Below are 26,011 nucleotides of genomic sequence, written 5' to 3'. Positions count from 1 at the left end.
CCTTCTGCCTTGAACTCTATGCTCCTGATGTTCAGCATGAAGGAAATGAGGGGGATCGGGGCGGCACTGCCTTATATAGCCAGAGGTGGGCTGCAGCCATGAGGTGCGAGTGCCCCCCTACAGGTACTGCTAGGCAAAATTTTTGGGCTCCAGTGCACTGGGCGTGCACACACCTATGTGGAATACATGTCCATGTCACATCTTCAAGAACAACAGTAACAACACAGGTAAGTAACTGCTTTGTCTCAGTGGACAACCAGTTGAACATGAGCTCCTGGTGTTGCCAGAAGGGCCAATGCAATCCTTGGCTGGATAAACAGGGGAGTAGTGAGTAGGAGCAGGGAGGTGATTTTACTCCCATAGACGGCATTGGTGAGACCCATAGAGGAATGGTGCATCCAATTGTGGAGTGCACATTTTAAAAAGGACATTGAAAAACTGGAGGAGGTGCAGAAAAGAGCCAGAGAAATGATCTGAGGGCTGGAGAAAATGCCTGACTGCAAGAGACCTGGGGAGCTCAATCCTTTTAGCTTCTTCAAAAGAAGATCAAGAGGTGATTTGATCGGTGTGTGTAAGTAGCTTCAGAGGGAGAAAACACCAAGAATTAAAGGGCTCTTGAGCCTAGTGGAGAGAGACAGAGCAAGAACTAGTGGCTGGAAGGTAAAGCGAGAGACATTTTAATGAGAAACAAGGCATCAAGTTTTCACAGTGAGGGTGATTAACCATTGGAACAAACTCCCAAGAGAAGGGGGAGGGTAGATTCTCCATCTCAGTGGCTTCAAATCCAGCCTGGTGCTTTTCTGGAAGATGCCATAATCAGACACAAGTGACTGGGCCTAATCCTGGGGTAACTGGGTGATGCTCTCTGGCCTGTCCTATACAAGAAGTCAGGCTAGATGATCTGATTGTCCCTTTTGGCCTTAAACTCTGTGGCTCTCTCTAACAGTATCAAGCAGACACAAAGCTGTGGGGCTGAGGCGATCATTTGTGTGGATTGGGGTTTCTTTTTGCCTTTCCAACTGGTCCCAGTTCAGTGTTGCTGCCCCTGGGACAGGCTCCCCTCTCTGGTTTACTCTTGTGAGGTTGTTATTGGTACTGGAGGAGCAAAGAGGCCAGAGTTCCATTGTGTATATACGCATGGACGGTCCCTGCCTCAAATTGCTCACAATCTGAGAGCTGCTCTCCAGGCAGGTCTTGGATCAGTAAAGAAACAGAAATAGTTATATTGGGAATGTCCCCTCCAGCGCAGGACGTGGATTGGGGGACACCCCCTCCAGCGCAGGACAGGGATCGGGGGATACCCCCTCCAGCGCAGGTCGTAGATCGGGAGACGCCCCCTCCAGTGCAGGATGTGAATCGGGGGACGCCCCCTGCAGCAGAAGACATGGATCATCGGATGCATCGTCTGGCGCAGGACGTGGATCAGGAGATGGCCCCTGCAGCGAAGGATGTGGATCGGAGGACACCCCCTCCAGTGCAGGATGTAGATCGGGGGACACCCCCTCCAGCGCAGGACATGGATCAGGGGACGCCTCCTCCAACACAGGGCGTAGATTGGGGGATGCCCTCCCCCAGGCAGGGGGCAGATCAGGGGAGCCCTCCCCACACCTTCCGAAGACAGGATGCTGCTAGAGTCTCTTTGTTCAGAGGAAGTGCCTGCACTGGGGTCACAGTGATTTCCCTGCAATGGTGCCAATCCCAGTCAAGTTAAAGTGGTCTCTAGTCTGCATGCAGAGTAGCCTATTAGTACATGACAGCCAGACAGGGGAGTGTGAGAATCCGGGGGATGTAGCTCCTCAGCTCCTCTTTACCCTGCTAGATTTGTCATCAGCAGTGGTAACGCCAGAAGCGACCATGAGATCATCTAGTTTGGTGCCTGCGTGCTGCAGGCCAGAGAATCACACCCAGTTACCCCAACACTATGCCTAGTGAATTGTGTCTATCTAAAGCATCTTCCAGTTCCCCCAACCTCCTGCCCTGCTCTAACCCACTCACTCCTACTCCCCTCCTGGTGCTGAGGTGGGCTGGGAGCCAGGACTCCTCGGTTCGGTGCCTGCCACTCCCCAGCTGGGGAGGTAAATCCCCCGTCACCTCTGGTAAAGCCGCTCTTGCAAGCAGTGCGGTGCAGGGGGAGCAGAGGCCTGGCTGGGGGTGGATGCCCTGCCCATCCCTCACACTGGGGCACCCTGGTGCTCGTGCTGCAGACTAGGGTTACCATTCATCTCTATTTTCCCAGACATGTCCAGCTTTTTAATTCTTAAATCACCGTCCGAGAGGAATTTTTAAATATCTAAAAACATCTGGGAAAATAGGGACGTATGGTAACCCTAGATGGGAGCTGCCGGAGCCACGGAGCGGGGCTTGCAGGTGCCGGCAGCACACGGAGAGCCCTCTGCACCCCCCAACCCGACCTGACCCTAAGAGCCAGAGGGACTTTGCTGGGGGGCGAGGTGGGGAGTCCTAGCAGTGCTTACCTGGGGCGGCACCCGGGAAGTATCCGACAGGTCCCTCTGGCTCCTAGGGTAGGGGCAGGGCAGAGGGGTCTGTGCCCGCTGCCGGCGCCTGCAAGCCCCGCCCCCCCCGACCTGACCCGACCCTAGGAGCCAGCGGGACTTGCCGGATGCTTCCCGGGAGCCGCCCCAGGTAAGTGCCACTGGGACTCCCCACCTCCCCCCCCCCCCCCGGCAGGACCCTCTGGCTCCTAGGGTAGGGTCAGGCTCGGTCGAGGGGGGGCGGAGGGCTGTTTGCGTGCTGCCGGCGCCTGCAAGTCCCACTCTGTGGCTCCGGCAGCTCCCATTGACGCTTTTCCCAGCCAGTGGGAGCACGGAGCTCACGCTTGTGGCAAGCGCAGCACGTGGCGACCTCTCAGCTGCCCCTGATCCTAGGAGCCGAGGGACCTGCAGCAGGAGGGCTGAGTAGGCGAGCAGGCGGGGGGTGAAGAGGCAAGCGGCAAGGGAGCCAGTGGCTGGCGGGTGGGCGGGTGAGGAGGGGGGTGGCAAGCCAGCGGCAGGCAGGGGGGTGAAAAGGCCAGCAGCGGGCAGCGGGGGTTGAAGAGGCGAATGGGGAGGGAGCCAGCGGCAGGTAGGTAGGCGGGCGGGGGTGAGGAGGTAAGCAGCGAGCCAGTGGCAGGTGGGGGTTCTCAGGGCGGGCATGGGAGTTTCTGGCAGGGGAGTGAGGAGGTGAGTGGCAGGAGGGAGGAGGCAAGCGGTGGGTGGGGGACTGAGGAGGGACACAGCAAGCCAGTGGCGGGCCAGGAGGTGAGGAGGGGTACAGTGGCGGGGCTGAGCAGGGAGGGGGCAGGACCTGGGGCAGAGTGGAGGCAGAGCATGGGAGGAACGGGGTGGACTGTGGGCAGGGCTGACAGCACCCCAATGTGGAGTGTCCTCATTTTTGAATGTTCAAATATGGTAACCCTACTGCAGACCCTGTTACATAAGGAAATGGCAGCTTCTAGGGGAAGGTCGGGGCTGTCACTAGCCCCAGAATCGCTGAGTCAGTCCATCCCTGGCTTTTCACCCACTCACATCCCTTGCCCAGCGCCCAGTGCAGTCCGCACCTCCAGCTGGCTGGGCCCAGCAAAGGGAATAGTGCCCTGGGGCACCCTGTCAGCCGGCACTGGGCAGCTGCCACTTCTGGCCTGGTCTCATGCACTCAGCATTCAGCCTGCTAGAGCGCGGCCTGGAGCAGAGGGAAGGTGGAAGCACACCACACAGACACCTCACACGCACATACACACCGCACAGAGACATACACACCACACGCACACACACCCTGTTCAGACACACACTACACGCACACATACATGCTGTACAGATGCACACTGCACGTGTGCACACATACACGCTGTACAAATGCACACTGCGCATGCACATACTGCACACACACATACATGCTGCACAGAGATACATACCATACATGCACACACACTGTACAGACACATGCTTACACATACACACTGCACAGACACACACCGTGCACAGACACATTCTGCACACACATGCTACACAGACACATGGATACACATACACACTGCAAGGACACACACACATGCTGCACAGCAGCACACACACACTGCACTGAATAGTCACAAGTCATATACCCCACGCCTTAGAGATACACACACATCATACAGAGACACACACAGCACATCCACCATGAACACACAACACAGAGACAGACACACACACACAGTCCATATAGACACAGATCACACACAGACTCAGACACACACAGATCTATCCATCTGTCCCCAGTCATGCGACTGCATTCATCTTTTGAACTCTCCATCCCCACCCGCCCCCATCCATCTCTCCACCCCTCGACACAGGAGGGTGCAGGGAAAGGTGTGTAACCCTGCCCCGTGTTCTCGGCAGGAAGCTGGAGGAGGTGCATACCAGCTTCATGGACAAGAAGGACAAGCTCATAACCAGCATCTACAATGAATCCAAGGAGCGGGCCAGGTTTGTACAGCTCCCCCAGACCCTGCCTCAGTTTCCCTCTCCATACCTGGGGACAAGGATTTCCTCTCCCAGAGGGTTTGGTGGTTGGGCTGGGATAAAGTGCTGCTGCCAGAAACCCTGGAGACCCTTCCCTATGTTCACCCCATGCTGGGGCCCCCTGCTTGCTGGGGACCCTCCCCTCTTCACCCCATGTTTCCCCCCCCCATTGTTGGGGGAATCTGCCCCTTCATTTAGCCCATGCTTCCCCTCACCCTCTGAGAAATCCCATCCCCCTCCTTCACCTCGTGGGTGTCCCCTGCCCTCTGGGAATCCCTCCCCTCTGTTCACCCATGTTGACCGCCACCCTCTGGGGATCCCTCCGCCCCAGTTTACTCCTTGCCAGCTTCCGCCAATCTCCATTGGTGGAATCTCTCTCTCCATTCACTGCCTGCTGGCCCTCAGTGCCCTCTGGGCATTCCCCTTTCCCCCACCCCACATGCACTCCAACCATCACAAGGGGAGCAATGAGCCATTAGCCAGGGGCCATCAGCTTGAATGGGTGGGTGTGGAAATGCAGATGTGTGTATGCGTGCACACGCTCATGAGTGTGTTGGAGGGTGTGGATGAATGTGTGTTAGAGTCCAACACCAGGTGCACTAGTGTGTTAGCATCCGTGTGTGCTAGAACATGCGCGTCCACGTGTGCTAGAATATGCACATTGTGTGTGTTCACCAGCATAGATTGGAGTGTGCACGTGCCCTGGGACATTTGAACGAATGTGTTAGAGAATGGGCATGTGCACTACAGCATGTGTTACTGGGCATGTGAACACAAACACAAACATGTTCCGAGGAATGGAAAACCTGTCTTATGAAAGGAGACTCAAGGAGCTTGGCTTGTTTAGCCTAACCAAAAGAAGGTTGAGGGGAGAGATGATTGCTCTCTATAAATATATCAGAGGGATAAATACTGGAGAGGGAGAGGAATTATTTAAGCTCAGTACCAATGTGGACACAAGAATAAATGGATATAAACTGGTCATTGGGAAGTTTAGACTTGAAATTAGACAAAGGTTTCTAACCATCAGAGGAGTGAAGTTTTGGAATAGCCTTCAAGGGAAGCAGTGGGGGCAAAAGACCTATCTGGCTTTAAGATTAAACTCAATAAGTTTATGGAGGAGATGGTATGATGGGATAACATGATTTTGGTAATTAATTGATCTTTAAATATTCATGGTAAATAGGCCCAATGGCCTGTGATGGGATGTTAGATGGGGTGGGATCTGAGTTACTACAGAAAATTCTTTCCTGGGTATCAGGCTGGTGAATCTTGCCCATATGCTCAGGGTTTAGCTGATCGCTATATTTGGGGTCAGGAAGGAATTTTCCTCTAGGGCAGATTGGAAGAGACCCTGGAGGTTTTTCGCCTTCCTCTGTAGCATGGGGCACAGGTCACTTGCTGGAGGATTTTCTGCTCCTTGAAGTCTTTAAACCATGATTTCAGGACTTCAATAGCTCAGACATAGGTGAGAAGTTTTTCACAGGAGGGGGTGGGTGAGATTCTGTGGCCTGCGTTGTGCAGGAGGTCGGACTAGATGATCATAATGGTCCCTTCTGACCTTAGTATCTATGAATCTATGTCTGCAGCTGTACAATAGCATGTACCCCCATGTTCTGGCATGTGTTTGCAAGTTAGTGTGTACTTCATGCACTAGCATGTGTTCCATGCTCCCATGCAGTAAGTTGTCTTAGCATGTTACACTGTGTGCCCCCATGAACTAGCGTGTTAGCATCCTAGTGCATGTACATACCCATGCTTTAGTGTGTACCTGCGCTTGCGTTAACTTGTGCATGTATGCACAAGTGCGTTTTAGAGCGTGTGCATTCACATACGTTAGTGCATGATGCTGAGCATCGCTGCCCCCCTCTCCACTGTCTCAAGTGTGACCTGGCCCCTGCGCCTCTCCTCCCACAGGGCCAATGGCTTCCAGAAGCAGCAGGAGCTCCTGCGCCAGAAACACGCAGAGTTCACAGAGCGCTACCGCATCCGGCACAGCGGGGACAGTGCCCAGAAGTGACAAGTGCTCTGGACACTATATGGAGGGGACTGTGTGCCACGGATGCTCTATGGGGAACACCTCACACACACACTTGTCCCCTCCCTTCAATAAATCACTGCCCATGGCCCCTGCGCCGTTAGCCTTCCTGGAGGGCTCCCACCACCGCTTCGGGGCGGGGGACATGGGATTCATCTGAGCTCTCCAGCTCCCAGCCTGCACTACCCAGTGTCACCACATGGGCTCTTGGAGCAGGGATGAGCTCCGGGGCCCTCTCCTATCCCCACTACCCCTCTCTGTGGAAGCAGGAGCTGCAACAACCCCTCTGAACCAGCCGGGATCCCAGGCTGCAAGCTTCTCTGCAGCAGTGTCCAGGGGTGGACTCTGGTACTGAGAGCTTTCTCACCGCAATGCTATGCCAGGCACTAGTCTCCATCCCTTTGAGCTGGGGCCAGGGGCAGACACTGGGAGAGGGAGACTGCCTGGCACATATCCAGCCTCCACCAGCAGGAGCAGGGACCAGAGGAGCCAGTGTGGCCAGGATGGGGATCAGAGAATTGAGAGGAGCAGCCTTCAGCATTCAGCCTGCTAGAGCGCGGCCCGGAGCAGAGGGAAGGTGGGAGCACACCACACAGACACCTCACATGCACATACACACCACAAAGAGACATACCACACGCACACACACCCTGTTCAGACACACACACCCCTGCAGAGGCAGTTGCTTGGCCAAGCTTCTACACAGCCAAGGCTCTCGGCTGAATCCCCCCATCTGAGTGGGGCACTGGTAGTGCCAGGTGGGAGCTGTGCTGGGTGGATTTGGGAGGGGTGGAGACACCAGAACCGGGGGGGGGGCAGGTCAGCCACTCCAATGATAATTAGCCATGGTTCCAGACTCTGTTCCACACTCCCCAGGAAACAGCTAAACCCACAGGGCATCCAAAAGCCCCAATGCCAGGGCCGCAGATAGAGCCCCAAGGGCTCCTACACACCCCTGAATTCCCTTCTACATCCCTTTTTGGGTTCTTATATCCATCGATCCTCACCACACCCCTCCCTCCATCTCTCCATCCACAACCATACTCAGCTCCCCATAGACACCTCTCTATGTATCTGTCCATCCATTAATCCCCACACATCCCTATCTCATCCATTCCCCTCTCTCTCTGCTACTTCCGATCCCCTTTGTCACTATCTGAGCATGACACTCACGCACCCCAGGTCCCTGTGTGGGGTGCATGCAAAGGGGTGAGTGGGGGGAGGATTCAGGAAACACACACCCACCCCATACTGGGCAGGCGCCAGATGGGGAGTGCGGCTTTGTGGCCTGTGCAGGAAAGAGTAATCCTGGCATTTCACACATAGTTCCCATCCAGCACTCTCCGCTAATCCCCCGTCCGCATCACGGCCTTACCCGCCACAGCCCCCACTGTGCCTGCTGGGAGGTAGGCTGCTGTATGGAGCTCCCTGCTGGGAGGGAGAGCCCCTTGGCGATGTGAACTTCCCCACAGCAGTGCTCAGCTAGGGATTCCAGTGCTGCGAGCTTCCCCTCAGCAGTGCCCAGCCAGGATCTAGGATTTAGCAGGGAATTAACCCTTCTGGGTACAATAAGTGCCCAGTAAGGAAGTGCTCCCAAGCCCATCTCATGCCAGGCAACACTGTGAGCTGTGTATCCTCCCCATCAGCACTCTGCAGCCCACCCCAGGCACTCTGCTCTGCCCCCTGCCCAGGATGGAGTTGGCATCAAATCTGCTTCCCCTGCAGTTGTGTAGCTGGGGAGTTTAGCTCTGGTGGTGTTGGGGGCCAGAGCCCGAGGAGGAAGAGGCATTGATGGCATTTTTCATGACCCATCTCCCATCCCAGAAATTCCGGTCGTGGAAACCCATCTAACCCATCCCTGCCCCCTCACTCTGCCCTATCAGTCTCCCCTGCCTTGGGACCCCAGATCAGATTCCTGAACTTCCCCCCCAGTGCACCTCATGCTACAGCAGGTCCCTGCAGCATGTGCTGGCTTCCCCTAGTGGCTGGCGTAGGGGGCAGCTGGCTGCCCAGCTCAACTGCTCCACTGGCCAGAGATGGAATGGGCCCAATCTAGACGGGTGACTCCCCCTGCAAGCTCCCCAGGGCCAGCAGCTCAGCTGCTCCTGCACCCCTGCGGGTGGGACTTCCCCAGCTGGGCTCAGCAGCCTCCGCCAGCCCAGCACCCTGAGCTGCCCCCTGCACAGTGCTGGACGTGGGTGTGTGGGCCACAGCTCAGCAACTGCTCAATCCTTCCCCAGCAACCCCAGTCATCCGTCCCCACCCCCACCCACCCCTCCATCCATCCAACCATCCCCAGTCACCCCTCCATCCTTCTAACCATCCCCATCCACCCCTCCATCCACCCCACCCCTACTCATCCGTCCTAACCCACCCCTCCATCCGTCCCCACCCCTCCATACTTCCAACCACCCCCACCCACCCCTCCATCCATCCCCATCCCTCTGTCCTTCCAACCATCCCCACCCACCTCCATCCTTCCCCACCCCCACCCACCCCTCCATCCCCACCCACCCCCAGTCATCCGTCCTCACCCACCCCTCCATCCATCCCCACCCTCCCACCCCTCCATTCTTCCAACCATCTCCGGTCATCCATCCCCACCCCTCCATCCTTCCAACCATCCCCAGTCATCCGTCCTCACCCACCCCCCATCCATCCCCACCCTCCATCCTTCCAACCATCCCCAGTCATCCATCCTCATCCACCCCTCCATCATCCATTCCCAGTTATCCATCTTCACCCACCTCGTCATCCTTCCAGCCATCTCCACTCATCTGTCCTCACCCACCCCTCCATCCATCCCCACCCCTCCGTCCTTCCAACCATCCCCACTCCTCCCTCCTCACCCACCCCTCCATCCTTCCAACCATCCCCACCTCTCCATCCATCCGTCCCCACTCATCCGTTCTCACCCCCCCCACCCTTCCTTTCCTCTTCCATCCCCAGCCCCTCCCTCACGCCATCCTCATGCCCCTCCACCCATCCCTCCCCACACACCCATCTACCGCTCCACCCGTTCCCCACTATCACCACAAGGGCTGTTCCCAGCATCCTCCCCCCCGGATGGGAACCCAAGTACCATCCATTCCCCCCGCCAGCTCCTTCCTGCCTCCCTTCCCCTGCTCGCTGCCCATCACCCCTCTCCTGCTCCGCCCTGCTGCCCCCCGATCCCCCCGCGCTCCCTCCTCCCGCTGCCTGCCGCCTCCCTCGGGGCCGGGCTGGGCCGGGCCATCAGTCACTCCCTGGAGCCAGCCCCGCTCCCTCTCCCCGGCCGACCGCGGCCGCCTGGCTCACTCGGAGCCTCTCGCTCCTGCAGGCGCGCTGGCCCCGCGGGCTCCGATGCACCTGTAGCCGCCCCCTGGCAGCGGGGCCCCCTGGGGCCGGTCAGTGCCCGGCCTGATCCGCGCAGGTGGGGCCCGATCCTTGGATTTACCTCCCCACGGACTGCGGAGCGGGGTTCCTGCGCTGCCTTCGGCGGGCTCCCAGGGCCGAAGGGTCCGTGCCCCGCATCCCGCCAGCCCAGCGCTCGGAGCTACCATGCGAGTGCCCCGGACTGCGGGCGCTGCCGGAGGTAGGGGGCAGCTGCCGGCCAGGCGCCCTGGACACCGGCGCTAGGGGACCCCCACACTCCGGCTTGGCACCATGAGAGCCCCCCGGGAGACCCTGCACCTCCTGCTGGCTACAGCCCTGCAGCTGATCGGCTGCGCAGCTACGGTAGGGGGGTTGGGGGGAGCGGGGTACCTGGGGGCTCGGGGCAGGCGGGCACTGGGGGGGGGGAGCCGGGCACTGGGGCCTGGGAGACCGGGGAACTGGGGGAGCCGGGCACTGGGGGCTCAGGGAGCCGGGTACTGGGGAAGGGACCTGGCCCTTTCTCCCGTACCAGTGGAGGACGCACTGTGGGGATGCCGTATCCCGGCAGGGGCAGGCACAGGGGCCCCCGCTGGGTTAGCGCCTCGTACCTGGGGGGGGGGGGGGAGCGCACGGTCTGGCCTTGCCGGGGGCCCCGGGCGGGAGCCAGCGCGCAGGCTGGGGACTTGTAGCGCTGGGGCTGAGCTGCAGTGTCCGGGGTAGAGCCCAGGACAGGAGGAACCAGGACAGGCAAGCGCCCCTCGCCCGCCTGGGATTCCCCCTCTCCAGGGTCTCCCTAGCGGCCCAGCCCCTCCGGTTCCTGCAGGGATCCACCCCCACTGCCCGGCTCCTGCTGCCCTGACCTCCGGAGCTGCCAAGATTCCACTCACCCCTGCCCCACCGTGCCCCTCCCCGCCCCTGAGCCCGGGGGGAGGGGCTGGGCGCCAGGACTCCTGGGTTCTCTTCCCAGCTCTGGGAGGGCAGCGGGATCTAGTGGGTTGGGGGTGCAGGGCTAAAAGCCAGGACGCCTGGGTTCTATTCCTGCTCGGCCAATGACTCCTTGTGAGTGAGCCGTGGGTCCCCTCTCTGCCCTGCCGAGGACGGGACAGTTCCTCAGGCCCATCCAGCCAAAGATTGTTCCACTGCCCCTAATCCCACACACGCCAGGGGGAACTGTCCCTCCCAACTCCTCCCCCAGCTGCTGATTTGTTATTGTAGGGTCTCTTGGGGATGTACCCAGTCTGACTGCCTGCAGGTTAGTGGAGCTCCTCTGGGTATGGGGGGGCAGCAGTTATAAGAGGGGAGGGGGGCCTCTGAGGCTGGTGTGTAATGGAGTGGGTAGAAGGGGGGAGTGGGGTGGGGGCTCCCCCAGAGCTCGACGAAGGGGCGATGGGGCTCAAGCCAGCATGGGGAGCCAGCCTTCCCCCCTCGCCCCATTTCCTGGGACTCTGAGCCTCATTGCCTGCATCTCCTCCTTTCCAGGCACCACAGCCCCAGACGAAGGGGACCCACCCGCTGGGGGAAGGTAAGAGACTGGGGTGAGGTGCGGGTTGGGGGGCTGCTGCCACAAGGCAGGGGGACGTGTTCGAGAATAGCAATGCTGAGAGGGCACATTTGGGGGTTGTTGGGGGTACAGCACCTCACCCCAGAGGTAGCTGCATCTCAGTACTGGGTGAATGATCCCTATATAATCAACCCTCACACCCCACCCCAGAGGTGGCTGCATTCCGGTACCTGGCAAGAGCTTGCTGTGTCTGTGTGTGCAGGATGTCAATGGGCACACTGGGGGAGGAGCGTGAGGGAGTGCCTTGGCCATGTCAGTTGGCATTGTCAGGGCATGCTGACTCCTGGCACTGGCCCCCTCTGGCCCCCGCAGTGATGCAGTGGATGGAGGTTTATAACCGCAGCTTCTGCCAACCGAAGGAGATGCTGGTGCCCGTGAGCGAGGAGCACCCGGCCGAGGTGGAGCACCTGCTGGCACCCTCCTGTGTGCCCCTGCGTCGCTGCGCCGGGTGCTGCGCCGATGAGGGGCTGCAGTGCGTGCCTACCCGCATGCATGTGGTGGTGATGGAGGTAATGGGAGGGAGGGCAAGAGAGAGAGGAAGGTGGGTGAAGAGCCAGGCACTGGGGATAGGGGAATGCCAGGAGTGGGCAGACAGCTGGGGGAGGGGAATGCTGGAGGTGGGAGGGAGCTGGGCGTCAGGGGTAGGTGAATGCCATGGGGTGGCCTAGGAGCCAGACACCAGGAGGAGGGGAATGCCAGAGGGCAGGGGGTAGCCAAGCTCTGAGGGTGGGGAATGCCAGGGGATGGAAAGAGCGGGTATCGGGGGGTAGGGGAATGCCAGAGGGCAGGGGGGAGCTGAGGGGAGGTGTATGCTGGGAAGTTGGGCCTTGTCATCACCCTACATAAGGTGTGCTGATCCCCAATCCCTTGGCACTTGGTGCCCTCCTCACTCACCCTTTCTCTGCCTCCCAGGTAATGAAAACCCGCTACCTGCACAGCCACCTGGGCCAGCTGGCCTTTGAGGAGCACAGTGCCTGCGAGTGCAGGTGAGGGGGATATTCATTGTTGAGAGTATGGGGGACATTGAGGGGGGTCCCAAAGCATCGCTGCACCCACAAGTTGTGACCCTGCCAGTTCCAAGCTTAGCCCAAGCTTGAACACCCCACTGCAGCCAGTGACTTCCCCACCTCAGGCAGGCAGCCCCACAGAGGCACATGGAGGGGCCATGAGCTCTCCGATTCCTAGGGTGACTGCTGTGGTCTCTCCCCATTGGCACTGCGCCACTCCCCCCATTTCAGGGTGCACCCCTCCCTCCTCCTAGGGCATCGCACTGCCCCCCATGGGTTGATCCCCATTCAGGGGCGGGGGCAGTTCTCAGCAGACCCCATTTCCCTGTTAACCTGGCATCCCCTTTTTTCTTTTGCAGACCAAAGACAAATAGCAAAGTAAATCCAGAAAGGTAAGGACCCCCCGCTCCCCACTCCGCTGCTGGGAGAGGCCGGAGCAGGAGCAGACCGGAGCTTCCCTCACTGCCAGTGCTCCTGCCCCACTCCCTACAGCGCCCCCTGCTGGCTGAGTGGGGAGCTCAGTTCTGATTCTCTCCACAGGCCTGAGCAGCCCAAGGGGAAAAACAGCATTGGACGCAAACACAAAAGGAAGAGACCCCCTGAACGAGACTCCCCCCACCTGTATGTCCAGGGACCCTCATGCACCCTCTAGTCCCTGCATGTCCTCCACTTCCTTACTAACTCTGCTTGCATTGGGGGCATTGAACTGGGGTGAGCAGGGGGGATCAGGTCAATGCTCCCCACACCTTATGGGGGTTCACTTCTAACTGGGAGAGCCGCATGCCCCCCACTCCTGTACCTCATGGGAGATCAAAGGAGGGGTGGACTACCCAGCCCAGCCACATCAAAGCCCCCTCCAGCACCATGAGGGTTGGGGCAACGGGGCACCCCCCTCCCCTATGTGGAGACCCTCTTGAATTGGGGTGGGAAGGGGTGCTGTTCTATAGGGGTTCCCTATACACTCTTTCCTCCCCCTTAGGCCCTCCTGCCCACCCTGCCCAGACAAACGGAGGCGCCAGGATCCCCAGACATGCCAGTGCCGCTGCCGGCGCAGGTCCCAGCACTGCCAGGACCGGGGCTTGGAGCTCAATGAGCACTCGTGCAGGTGAGACCCCCTGACTCCCCCCGCCTCCCTCCAGGCCAGAGAGACGCCAAACTCCCTCATGGACCAGACAGACCCACTGACCTCCCAGTGGACCAGAGATCTACCCAAACTCCTTCACGGACCAGGCAGACCCTCCAACCTCTACCTCAAACAGAGACACCCCAAACTCTCTCATAGACCAGGCAGATCCCACAACCTCCCCCTGAACCAGAGACACCCCAAACTCTTTCATGGACCATACAGATCCCCCAACCTCCTCCTGGACCAGAGACCTACCCAAACTCCTTCACAGACCAGACAGATTCACACCTACGTCGCTCCATGGGCCAGAGGCAGCCATGACCTCCCCTCATACAGACAGACCCCCATCTCCCCTAGGGGCTGGAGATACCCTCTGAACTCCCCTCACAGGCCAAACAGACCCTCCCCAATTAGTGCTGCAGGATAGTGCCCTCAACTCCTCCCCCATCAGGCTTTGGGACAAGGGAGGTGCTTCTGGCGGGGGAGTTGGGGGTCCTGGGGTTGGTGTCCCTGAACCTATGTGGCCCCTCCAACTGCCCTGAGCCACTCTGTTCTCCCCCGAGGTGTGAGAAGCTGCGCCGATGATCTGACGGGGAGGGGGGTGACCTGGGACCAGCCTCTCCCCCCCGCCAAGCCCAGCTCTGCATTGGAACCAGGACAACTCTGGCCCTAAGCGCCCCCTGCTGGAGAGGAGCCCAAGGAAGACAAGCAAGGCTGCCCAGGAATGGACCTGATGAGAGGACTCCTGGGACTATGTGGAGGGTCAGACCCCATTATCCACTGCTTGGACTGGACCTGTCAGGAGGGACTGCAACTTGCATGGCCTCTCCTGGACTGGGGCAGCCGGATCCTGGGCCCCTCCAGGACTCGAGCAGCCAGATTCCAGGGCCCCTCCAGGACTAGGGCAGATGGATTTCAGGGCCCCACCAGGATTGGGGACCAGATCCCGGGATCCTTCCAGGACTCGGGCCCCCAGATTCCTTCAATGCCCACCAAGGCCGCCCCGGCTCTGCTGGCCAGACTCTCATCCCCTCGTCGTTATTTAAAGTTCCACACACACCCCTCACTGCCCTGCTCATCCCCAAACCCCTTTAATTTAATGCTTGCCCTCACCTTCCTCTCCGTCCCCACAGATCAAACCCTGTTTCCCTGCCAGAGCCAAGGGGAGGCTGGGCACCAGCTTGAGGACCCTTCCAGGGCACGTCCTGCTGCTGTAACTGCCCGCACATTGGTATCCGGCTCCAAAGCTATTAAATGGATAAGACACACCAGCCCGCAGAGCTGAGAGCGCACGACCCCCGCAAAGACCTATAGGAGGTCGAGGGAGCATGCCCCACTCTCAGGACTCGCCAGATTGGATGGGGCTGCTGTTCTGTGGGGTGCCCTATATACTGCACCGGCTGGGGAGTGCCTCGCTGGAGGGGGTCCTCTGTTGTGTAGGGCAGCAGGGGTGGAGAGGGAATCCTTGGGGATTACTGGCCTTTCACCATTGAGCCGGTGCCTTTGTTTATGCTCCACAAAAGTGTGGCAGCCTTTATACCCACGAGCTCTTCACCCAAGGGCTGAGGGCTCCTTCATGCTTGGTGTGTGTGGAAAAATTACTGCTCCATCCTAGAGGCAGCTGCATCTCAGTGCCAGGCAAGGGATCCCTCTATAAAGAGCCCTGCCCTGGCGACCCAGTCTAGAGGTGGCTGCATCTCAGCACCAGGTGAGGGATCCCTCTATACACAGCCCCTGTGCCCCACCCCAGAGGTGGCTTCATCTTGGTAGTGGGCAGGGGATTCCTGTCTGTACAAGTGCCATATTTTGGAATCCGTTGGAAACACAAGATGCTGGAAAAGCATGAGATGCAGTTGATGTTCCCTGTGGGGATACTGGAAAAACAGGTGGGCTGGGCTAGCAAGTGGCTGTGGGTCAGGATTGAGGGGCATGGGCAGAGTTGTGGGCGTGGGGAGCCCAGAGCTGGGCTAGCAAGGGGCTGTGGGTCAGCACTGAGGGAAGGGGCAGAGCCGTGGGGAGTCCAGAGCTGGGATAGCAGGAGGCTGTAGGTCAGCATTGAGACCCATCAGAGAACTGGATGGAGGGAATATGTGGGGGATTCCCTTCCTGGCTCTGGGGCCTGCCCCCTCCCTTGGGAGCATGCAGAGCTGTCACTCTAGTTCCCAGCACCAGTGAATGGGCTGAGCTGTGCCGGTGCTGGCATTGCCCACAGAGACGTGCTGCACTTCATGACCAGGCAGCAGCCCTGGGAAAAAGGGAGGGGGTGGATCCTGGCAGAGCCAGCACCTACCTGTGTGAGCCACATGTAACACAGGGATTGGGGGCAGCTCAGGGATAGCCCAGCTCCACTTCCCCCACCCCCTACCCCCTCACATCTTGTGCCCAAGAGCAGGCTTCCTAGGTACCAGGGGGAGGGGCAGGAATCAGGGGGCATCATGTACCTACAAGGGGGAAGAGTGCAAGGGTGAGAGCTCCTGGGCTCTATCCCCAGCTCTCGGAGGGGAGTGGGGTCTAGTGGGTTAGAGCAGGAGGGGCTGGGAGCCAGGACACCAGGTTCACAGCTCTGCCTGTGCCACCTTGGCCTGTTCTCCCACTATATGTGCCACTCGCCCATCCTACCTCATCTGCCCTGGGCTTCTTCAGGTGCTGAAATGGCTCCTGTTTCAGCAAAATGTGGGTCTAAACCTGATTTCTGCATATTTTCACAGAGGAGGCAGGGTGCCCTTGCCACCCAGCAGGGGAAAATGAGGCACCCAGCTGGGGGAAGGATGGCCCAAAGTCTAGGGCTAGAGTTCAGGAGTTCTGACTCTCAGTCCCCCTGCTCTAACCACTCGACCCCACTTTCTGGCTCTGATGTGTTGATTCCAGCTGGATAAACTCCCAGGATCCAATGGCTGGTCAGGAGGGGGATCTGAGGGCAAGCCTCTGCCCTCCTGCACAGGCCATGGCCTCAGGGAGCCTGGGGTTGGTGGGGGCATGGCCTCTGGCTGATAAGGAACCACGCAGCCTGGCACAGGGCCCATAGCTGAGCGCTCGCTGCCAATCCCTTATCAGTCCATGGCTGTGGCCTCCTGCTCTGGTGCACGTAAGCTGCTTGGGATGGGGGGGACGGAACGGGACAGGCAGGGCCATAGCGTGGGTGCCATGAGGACCTGGGGTCTGGGGGCAAGGGGTCAGGAATCCTCAACAGGTGGGGTCTGACTCCAGAAACAGTGCAGCCTGGATGCCAGGTCCCAAGCCAGGCAGGGGGCAGGGTCCTGGATGCCAGGGTCTCACACCAGGCTGGAGGGGTGCTGTTGCCCTGACATGGGCCTCAAGCCAGACTGGGGGCAGGGCAGCCCGGACGCCAGAGTCCCAAGGCAGGATGGGAAGGTGTGAGGCAGATGCAGGGAGCTGGGGAGGCAGGACTGCTTGTTTGTCCTGCACCCACTTGTTTGTCCTGCACCCGCTGCCTCCAGACTTTGTCCCCACCCAGAAGCTCCAGGAAATGGCAGGGGGAGAGGTGGAGGGGCAACTTTGACCCCAGACGCACTAAGTGCAACCTGAGATATAAACATCTCCCAGCCCTCCCAGCATCCCATGAGCAAGAGGGCAGAGAGAGATGGCACTGTGCCCCATTGGGGGTGGACTGGGAGCCAGGACTCCTGAATTTTATCCTGGCTCTGGGAGGGGAGCAGAGTCTCGTGGTTGGGGACCCAGGATTCCTGGGTTCTATCCAGGGCTCTGGAAGAGGTTGAACACTGCTAGGCACTGGGCTTTCCCCCCATGGCTCCTGCCCAGCTGATTTCCATTCTGGCCGCACTTTGGTCCCAATCAGAGCCAAAAGGAAAGTCAATATTTGGAGAGTCCCGTGGGGGGCTTGGCTGGCTCCCCAGGCAGCCCCCTCTTATGCCCCTGAGACACAACCCCCCAGCCCCTGGCCAAGGCCAGTGGGAAAATGAGCCAGGGCCTAGGCACTGGCACTACTGCAGATTGTACTCCATGCTGGGCAAGCAGGGGTGCCATGCAGCTGGCAGGGCACAGAAATAGAGGGCTACCCTCCACCCCAGCTGTGCCAGTGTTTATCAATCCTGACCTACAGCCCCTTGCTAACCCAGCCCTGCCCCGCCACGCAACTCTGCTCGTGCCCCTTGATCCTGACTCACAGCCCCCTGCTAACCCCACCCTGGGCTCCCCAACCTACACATCACTTGCCTCCTGAGGCAAGATCCATGAATGAGGGGGACACGGCTCGAGAGCCTTGGGATCAGAAACAAAGGGGGCTGGGGCAACAGCCCTTGGCAAATGGAAGAGGTCTCAAGCCAAAGCAGCAGTGTCCAAAGCCGGGACAGAGGTGTCATGACTCAGATGCCAGGGTCCAAAGGCAGGATGGTGTCATGGCTTGGATGCCCCAAAGCCAGGACAGGGGTATCATGACCTGGATGCCAGGGTCTGAATTCAGGTTGGCGGTGGTGCAGCCCAGACATTATGGTCTCCAGCAATACCCAGGGCCAGGGGAGGGTTGTGTTTGGCTTACATCAGCTATAATTACCACCACCCTAGTTTGCAACTGGCACATAGCCATGGCAGGAGACCTCAGATCTCATCTAATCACCCCATCTTCTGGCGAAATGCCCCTGGGATTCCAGGAGGGACTGGCACAGCCCTGCAGGCCCCAACGATGTCAGGGACAGAGCTGGATGATGATAACCCCTTTGCATCAGGGACCTCTCAGGGCAATAATGGGACTCCCTCCATAAACCTCTTGCCATCCTCTTACCACCCCAGTCAACCACCCCCCACTGCCGCCCTGGGCACTGAGTGAATGGTGCCAACAGACTCCCCGAGGCAGGAGAAGCATGAGGTCCTGTCACACCTATACAACTAGCAAGCCAGGTGGGCACTTGGCACTAGAAAAGGAAAGGAAAAGAAAAAGGGGGGGAACCCTCCCCTCCCACCAAGCCTGCTCCCTCCAGCGCTGTCATGGGGCAGTGGCACCCCCTAGTGGGCATAATGGGCATGGCCATGTGGGGAAGGTGCCATCTCTCCTCTGGCCCTGGGACAGACTGACAGGGAGAGCCCCAAGTGTGTGGGGTGAGGGGGTGAGGAAGGGGGTCTTGGGGGGTCGCAGGAGCCGGGGCAGATCCTGGGAGATACTGATGGATGCCAGGGGTCACTAGAGAGGGGGGTGCAGAGCGGGGGAAGGGCTGGGCCAAGGCAGGGGCATGGGGTTAGTGGGGGAGCTCTAGGGCTGGGAGGGCAGGGGGTCGCCATGAGCCATCGGGGTCCTGGGGTCAGAGGTGGGCACGGGGGGGGTCACATGGGGTCAGGGGTCACAGAGGGTCAAAGGGCCATATAAGGTTATCTGAGGTCACAGAGCGTGTCCCTGAGGGGTGAATCCCGCCCATAGCAGAAAGCACCCGCCCCCCCATGGACGCCATTTTGCGCCGCCAGCAGCCAGACCGGAAGTGCGCTTGCCCCTGGTCACGTGACACGGAGCTGCGCTGTTCACGTGATGAGGAAGATGGCGGGCTGGCCAATCAGGAAGTGGGAGCTGCCGGTGGCTGCGCAGAGGGGTTTGGAGCAGGGTCTGGCGAGGAGGTGAGAGCGGGGCATGGGGGGGCCTGAGGGAGCCCAGGGGCGGGGGGCCCCAGCAGGGGACGTGGAGCCCCAAGGGAGCTGGGGTCCAGCGAGAGGGGCGAGGGGCTCGGAGAGGGAAGGCCCAGGTCATGGGGGTGCAGTGAGGGGGGACTCCCAGGGTCACGGCGGATTGAGGGGGGCTGAGCTAGGGGCTGGGGGGTCCCAGGAGTCTGGGAGTGCAGTGACAGGGGACTCCCAGCTTCACGGCGGATTGAGGGGGGCTGCCCTGGGGGCTGGGGGGAGCCAGGAGTCTGTGAGGCAAGTGGGGCCCAAGCGGGATCTACCCCTGAGGAAAGGGCCGCAGAGGGTCCCAGTGGGGGGTGGCCAGGGAGAGGCGATCTGGATCCATAGGGAGTGGAGGCAGGGGTCCCGGGCAGGGGGGCAGGGCCCTGTTGAGGTTTGGGTGCCCCGCAGGCATATCAAGGGCTCCCCAGCGACTGAGGGCAGGTGGGCATCGAGGGGAACCCGTGGTGGAAGAGGGGAGAGCCCCACAGATCCTGACCAAGTGTGGATCCCCAGGGAGAAGCCAGCTCCTGCAGGGGGGCCTGGGGACATCTGGGTGCACAAGGTGAGGGACCCTGCAGGAGTTGGGGAGATGTGGGTCTGGGCCTGGGAGGCTACAAAGGGCGAGGAGAACCAAGGGGAGGCACGGATGTGGACCCTCCAGAAAACGGGGGACAGAAGAGTTGGGCAGGGAGAGGGGAGGCATGAAGCACCCTAAGTGGGCAAAGGCAGTGTGCATCACATGGGGCCTGATACTGGGGGAACTGCAAACACACACTGTTAGGGGAGCAGATATCACTGGGGGGTGGGAATGGGGGGCACAGGTAGGGAGACGCCCCTGATGCGCATTGGGTGGATGGGAATGGGGGGCACAGGTACGGAGACCCCACTGAGGCACACTAGGGAGTGGGAATGGGGATACAGATGGGGAAATCACATTGAGGAGAGCTAGAATAGGGGGTGCAGATGGGGAGACTTGGTGGACTTAGGGAGACCCCATCGTCCACAAGATTCTCTGGCTGGCACACCAGAGGGCAGTGGTGCTACTAGGGAAGGGAGAGGAGGAGAGGCTCCTTCAGCTGGAGGACAGGTAAGTGGGGCATCCAGAGACTCCCTGGCCGGGATGGGGTGGGATCCGGACGAATGGATAACGCACCGCTGCATGCCTAGGGTAGGATCTGGAGGGGTGGGTAGCAGTATGAAGGACCAGTGGAGGGCTTAAAATATTTACAGCATGTCACTGTGTGTTTCAGTGGGGGGGAGGGGGCATGGGGTGTGCAGAGGATTGGTTCAGGCCCAGGGCATGGGATAACGGCACCTTCCTCTCTAGGGGATGCTGGCTCTGAATTGGTCCCAGGGCAAGGGTACTGATTGGCCCAGGGGGAGGGAATAGGATATGGGGACTTTCCTCTTTAGAGGGGCTGGCTCCAATCCAGCTCAGCGGGGGGGGACACACTGTCTGGGATTGAGGGCAAGTCTCTTGGTTTACCCCCACTATCTAGGTTCTGTTTGCATGTCCTTCCAGTATGCAGTTGAACCAGGCCACAGCGCTGCTCACGCTCTGCCTGTGGGCGCTTTGCCAGCCAGCGTTGGGCACTGAGGGCAAGAGAAAGCTGCAGATTGGTGTCAAGAAGCGGGTGGAGAACTGCCCCATCAAATCCCGCAAGGGAGATGTGCTGCACATGCATTACACCGTGAGTACTGCCCCATGGTAGGGAAGGGGTGTGTGGAAGGGGGGAGTGCCAACCAGCTAGGGTCAGGGGGTCTGTATGCCAGCAGGCATGGGAGGCACCAGTTAGCCCGAGGTTCTGGGGCCAAGGAGAGACCTAGCCAGCCAATGTCCCTGGTTCGCCATTAGTGCAGGGGAAAGGAAGGGCACAAATATTTGCCAGTAGGTCCTGGGGCAATGTTTGTGTGTTGCAAGATGAGAGTGTCTGGCTGGGGGCAGGCCCCTCCATCTCACCCCCTTCTTTCCCACAGGGCAAGCTAGAAGATGGGACCGAGTTTGACAGCAGCATCCCACGTGACCAGCCCTTCATCTTCTCGCTGGGGACGGGCCAAGTCATCAAAGGCTGGGACCAAGGCCTGCTTGGGTAAAGTCCTGCCCTGCAAGTTGGGGGAGGGCATGTTCAGAGAGCAGTCCCCGCACATTGAGCTGGCCTCAGCTCAAACTGTGGCTGGAATCACAGAGTGAGAGACCCAGGCATCCAGCTCGTGGTGGGGCACGTGGCACAGTCCCCTTTAGCCTCTCTCCATACGTCACTTGGCCTTCCACTTCTCTGGTGCTAATCACGTTTATTACAATAGCTGCTGAGGACCCTCCGCTGTCCCAGGCACTGCACAGTCAGGATCGGCTGCAGCCCTGCCCTCCCCCCCAGCTCCTACTTGACCAGCGGGAGTGGGAAACAGCTCCTGTTCTGAGCCTTGGCATGGATGTGCAGAGTGATCCATGCCCCAGCCTTTGTACAATCTTGGAGCATCCCCTGCATTGTGCTACAGCCTAGAACCACCCCCTTTGGCAAAGGGTGAAACCCACCGCTCTGAGCTGGGGCCCTCGGGCTCCAGCACCACCTCTTTCTCTGTGGCTCCCCAGCTAGTGCCTAGTAGACACTTCATCCCTTCAGGGCGTGATGCAACCAACAGGGATTTGCAGCGAGCTGGCGCAGCCTTTCCAAAACAGGCGGGTGTTTATTAGACACTTGGCCTCCATCATTAACGGGGCCATCTTAGAATGGAAAACAAAGCTGAAATCTGAGTCCATGCTGGCAGCATCACCTGCCACTCTGGTCCAAAGCCTGGAGTCCCTCTGTCTCCCTACACTGAGTACTAGCAGTTGAAATCAGATCAGTGACCTCAGCCTCTTGGTGCCCAGGTGCAGCCCTGTTGTGTCTGGGTCTCCTTCTCCCTTGGCTGGCAGTTGTGGCCTGCCAGCAGGACTCTCAGTGTTTCTCCAGGGCTCCCTGCCTAGGGACAATTCTTGATGCATCAGCCCCCAGCTAAAGAGACTAGCAGCTATCCCTTCTCCCCTGTGCTAGAGGGGAAAGTAACCCCTTCCCACCAGGGGGTGGCAATCCCAAATGGGTGGGGAAACTGAGTCACGCCTATGGTTCATACGGATATGACCACAATTCCCACACTCTCCACATGCCTCCTGATCCTTAATTCAGACTTCACTCCACCTGTCCCGTTGGCAGTGATCTTCCTGATGCTGCCAGCCAGCCATCGATCACTGTGGCTGTCCATTCTGTGTGACTTCACAGCAAAGAGATTAACAGCTTCTTCTCTTTGAAACTGGATGCTGCCTAGTCCTACTCTGGGTCAGCGGCAGAGCTATAGACAAAACAGGAGTCTTGGCTTCCAGCCTCCGCTGCTCTAACCCACTAGACCCCACTCCCCTTCTAGAACTGGGAATAGAACCCAGGAGTCCTGGGTTAGAACAGCCCTTTCTGTTCTAACCTCTAGACACACTTAACTGGAGCAGCATGGCATAATATTCAGTTATTCAACTGTCAGTGGCCATAGCCAAGCTAGTACCACATGCTATTCCATCCCTAGCAGTGGTTACAGGTGGATACCTGGATTTTTTTTTTTCCCCCATGGGGGGCGGATACACCACATAGCCCAATGAGCAGCAGCTCTTCTGACACTACTGTCTTCCCCACTATGACTGTCTCCTATGCTTCTCAACCAATCTTGGTTTTTAAGCCTCTTGTCGTTTTGGTTTGGGCTGCCCTGTTTGCTTTTGGAGCCAATAGTGGTTCACGGGGTGGATGAGCTTATAACCAAGAGCTGACTGAGAGGGTGTAGCAAGCAGAAAATGGATTCTCATGCATGTAAGCCACCCTGGGTCAAGCAACAGGGTTGGGAGGGATTCCAAACCTGCCAGGGGTGGTCAGCTGCCCCAAAAGTGATCCCCAATGGGGGGGGAGGGTGGTACAGTGGTTAGAGCTGCTTAGATCGCTAGTTCTCAGAATGGGGCTGGCTCCTAGGTGCTACTGTAAGACAAACAGGGCCCTAGCCTAGGGCTCTGGAAGCCCTGGTTCCATTCGCTGCATGGGCAGGTCACTCGGTTTCTCCATCTGCAGGTGGGGATAATAGCTCTGCCCAGCCTCAGACTTGTGCTAAAGATTGAGGTGCCCAGACCCAGTGGGGATAGGGACCAGAGCAGTACAGAAGATAGGTCTAGAACTGAGTCTTTCCTGCGCACTCATCCATCCCAAGGCCAGAAGAGCCCACAGTGACGATCTGGCCAGACCTCCTGTCCCAGGCCATTGGACTCATTCTGGCTGAACTAGAGCAGACCTGTTAGAAGAACATCCCATCTTGATTTAACAATTGCCATGATAGAGAATCCACTGCAGCCCTTGGGAAAGATGAGTCTGGCAATCCCACTGATACTCAAACTCTGATTCCTGGGTTTAGAGGTCCAAATGCAGCCATTACAGCATACACCTTCCCTGGATCAGCAGCAGGCTTTGAGCCCCTTCACCTTCAGATTCCCACGAGGCCCTTATTGATTGAGATACAATGGAGGTAGTTGAACTCTGCCACATTTCAGTATGTGCAATACATTCATTTTGTTAAATACCTGCTATTTGTGTTACTGGGTTTAGCCAGCTGTCTGTGCCAGTGGGGGATTTCTAGCTGTCACATGCAGTTGAAGGTAGATAGTCCATTGACAATTTTGGCCTCAGACATTAGAAAGCTGGGCAATATCGACTCTCCCATGAACTTGCCCATGATTCATTTTACCTGCACAGACGATCAGCGGCAGAGGTGCCCTGAGCTCTTTGCCATTGTGAACTGGAGTTATCTGCCATTTTACTGATGGCAGAGAGGGGTGTGGGGGTGACTTCCCCAAGATCCATAGAGTGAGTCAGTGGCAGGACCAAGAGTGGAATTCAGGAGTCCTGCCTCCCAGCCCCCTGCTCTAGCCCCTGAGACCCATTCCCCTCCCCCAGGAGTCCTGACTCTAACCCTAACCCTAATCCTAACCCACAGCTTACTCTAGCCCATAGAGCCCCACTCCCCTCCCAGAGCTGGGGGTAGAACCCAGGACTTCTGCCTTCCAGCCTTAGCTTTTTGCCCCAGGAGAGGGCTCTGAGTGGTGGCGTAACAGGGAAGCTGCAGGGGTGATATTTGCTGCAGTTGGGCTACAATAAGCATATGATCCTGTCTTTGCTTCCTTAAAGGAGCTTTGTGGTGGGGAGCGTGGGGGGTCTGATGGAGAGGTCTGGCGCTGTTGACTCAGCAAGTCTCACTGCTGTCTCCTTTCAGGATGTGCGAGGGTGAGAAGAGGAAATTGGTGATTCCCTCCGAGCTGGGTAGGTAGCCAGGGATTGGACTGACCCGCTCTGCAGGGGGAGTGGGGTACAAGGCCTTTCTCCTCTAAGGGATGCCAGCTCCGATCCAGTCCTAGCAGGCAGTGACCAATGATCAGACTGTTGGATCTCTCTCCAGTTTCCATGTCTTGCTAAAGTTACTTGCCCAGAAGCACCACTAGAGGGGGCTGTGGGTGGGAATTGAGGGTCATCAGTAGAGGTGGGAGCCTGGGGCTGGGATAGCAGGGGGCTGTGGGTCAGGACTGAGAGGCATCAGGATGTTCACTCCTAGGCCAGTCCCCTGTGGGAAAGCAGGTGGGGGGGGAAGGAGGGGCACTGCTTTGGGTGCCCAAAAGACACTGACATTTAGGGGAGGGTGCTCTTTGTGCCAGTCTGGCCTCTTTCCGATTGCTCAGCCCCTGCCCGAACCCTCTCCTCCCCCAGGAGGAGTTGTGTATCTGTCCCCCATCCCATCCCCCCACCTCCGCATTGGGCTGTGAGGGGGTGTCAGTTCCTTGCTTTAATTTTTCTCTGTTTCCTCCCAAGGCTACGGGGACCGAGGGGCTCCACCCAAGATCCCAGGTAAGGCCACTGTGCCCCCCATGTGCTTGGTCCCTGCCTGTCCCTCGGGGCAGTGGTGCCATCTGTGTGAACTGCCAGCCCCTCAGGTCTCCACAGCCTCCCTCCAGTCTCTCACTAGGGCAATCCCTCCCCTATTGCCCCCCAGGCAGCAGGGCCCCTATCTGGCCATCAGGCAGTGAGGTCCTCCCTGCCTCCCCTGCTCCCCTCCCCCACAGCGACATAGGGTCCCTGCTGTGCAGAATGGCTGGGGGGTTCCTGCCTGGGTGGGGGAGGAGTGGGGCAGGATTGCATGATGCCCCCCCTGACTTTGCCCTGCCCCCCTCCAGGTGGTGCAACACTGATCTTCGAGGTGGAGCTGCTGAAGATTGAGCGGCGACCGGAGCTGTAGGCAGGCAGCGTTGGCTGTGGGTGGGTGGGGAAGAGGGCTGGGGGGCCTGGGCTTGGTGGGGGGAAAGATGGTGTGTGCACACAGTCACATGGGGGCAGAGGGGTGTTCAAAAAAAAAATCCTGGAAGATCAAAAATAAAAGCACAGACTGGAGCTGCCCAGTGTGTGAGGGGAGTGCGTGCAGGGAAGGAAGGGGGTCTCTGGACAATGGTGCAGGGGTAGTGCAAGCCCAGAGCAAAGGAAATGGAGAGCTGGGGCTTCTGGGTGCAATCTCGGAGAGAAGAGGGGGCTTGTCAGAGCAGGGAGTCCAGGTTTCTGGGTTCTCCCCTGCCTCCAGGTAGGTGCTCGTGAGCCGTCCTGCCATGGAGCACCACTGCCTGCCTTCGCCACATGGTGGCACCAGGTGCCTGGCAAGAGCTGGCAGCCCCTCTGCCTGTGACCCGCTCTCCCAGGCAGACGGGAGGGGCCACTCACTCTGGGGCGGAGCTGTGCCTGGGGCAGCATGGGCAGGGCAGAA

General features: G+C 58.9%; 4 protein-coding genes across 15 annotated transcripts in view; all 4 read left to right on the top strand.

Moving 5' to 3' along the window:
* Window positions 1–6,629, top strand: part of DNAJC4 (DnaJ heat shock protein family (Hsp40) member C4) — a 77,117-nt gene extending 70,488 nt beyond the window's left edge. For 5 of the 6 annotated variants that reach the window (XM_038410811.2, XM_038410810.2, XM_043518145.1 and 2 more), the window contains 2 exons: window positions 4,374–4,460; window positions 6,414–6,629. In XM_038410811.2, the coding sequence (XP_038266739.1) occupies window positions 4,374–4,460; window positions 6,414–6,516 (190 nt within the window). In that variant the 3' untranslated portion in view covers window positions 6,517–6,629. The remainder of the gene's footprint in view (window positions 1–4,373; window positions 4,461–6,413) is intronic. The other variant, XM_043518146.1, reaches the window with a different exon arrangement.
* Window positions 6,630–6,768: 139 nt separating this feature from the next.
* On the top strand, window positions 6,769–10,112 carry LOC122460910 (collagen alpha-1(I) chain-like). The gene is made up of 2 exons (XM_043518157.1): window positions 6,769–7,111; window positions 9,854–10,112. The coding sequence occupies exons 1-2, from the start codon at window positions 6,906–6,908 to the stop codon at window positions 10,110–10,112; spliced, it is 465 nt and encodes a 154-aa protein (XP_043374092.1). The 5' UTR covers window positions 6,769–6,905.
* Window positions 10,110–15,545, top strand: VEGFB (vascular endothelial growth factor B). Of its 3 annotated transcripts, none has more exons than XM_043518153.1 (8): window positions 10,110–10,251; window positions 11,368–11,410; window positions 11,762–11,958; window positions 12,362–12,435; window positions 12,816–12,848; window positions 12,997–13,077; window positions 13,436–13,561; window positions 14,716–15,517. In XM_043518153.1, exons 1-8 carry the CDS (start codon window positions 10,180–10,182, stop codon window positions 14,765–14,767), a joined length of 678 nt encoding a protein of 225 aa, XP_043374088.1. In that variant the 5' UTR covers window positions 10,110–10,179; the 3' UTR covers window positions 14,768–15,517. The 3 variants fall into 3 exon arrangements, with proteins under 3 accessions (XP_043374088.1, XP_038266741.1, XP_043374089.1); XM_038410813.2 differs by having other exon boundaries at window positions 14,146–15,489; XM_043518154.1 differs by lacking the exon at window positions 12,997–13,077 and having other exon boundaries at window positions 14,716–15,545.
* A 3,403-nt stretch (window positions 15,546–18,948) lies between these two features.
* Window positions 18,949–25,647, top strand: FKBP2 (FKBP prolyl isomerase 2). 5 transcript variants are annotated; one of them, XM_038411777.2, is made up of 7 exons: window positions 18,998–19,162; window positions 19,644–19,769; window positions 20,730–20,898; window positions 21,185–21,297; window positions 24,482–24,528; window positions 25,072–25,107; window positions 25,434–25,647. In XM_038411777.2, exons 1-7 carry the CDS (start codon window positions 19,077–19,079, stop codon window positions 25,493–25,495), a joined length of 639 nt encoding a protein of 212 aa, XP_038267705.2. In that variant the 5' UTR covers window positions 18,998–19,076; the 3' UTR covers window positions 25,496–25,647. The 5 variants fall into 5 exon arrangements, with proteins under 5 accessions (XP_043374090.1, XP_038267703.1, XP_038267705.2 ...); XM_043518156.1 differs by having other exon boundaries at window positions 19,058–19,162; window positions 19,616–19,769; XM_043518155.1 differs by lacking the exon at window positions 19,644–19,769 and having other exon boundaries at window positions 18,949–19,162.
* Window positions 25,648–26,011: the final 364 nt, after the last annotated feature.

This window comes from Dermochelys coriacea, chromosome 7 (genome assembly GCF_009764565.3).
Source record: "Dermochelys coriacea isolate rDerCor1 chromosome 7, rDerCor1.pri.v4, whole genome shotgun sequence".
In the NCBI taxonomy this organism is placed as follows: Eukaryota; Metazoa; Chordata; order Testudines; family Dermochelyidae; genus Dermochelys; species Dermochelys coriacea.
The sequence above is the reverse complement of the archived record's forward strand: the minus strand, read 5'-3'. Positions and strand labels throughout refer to the sequence as shown.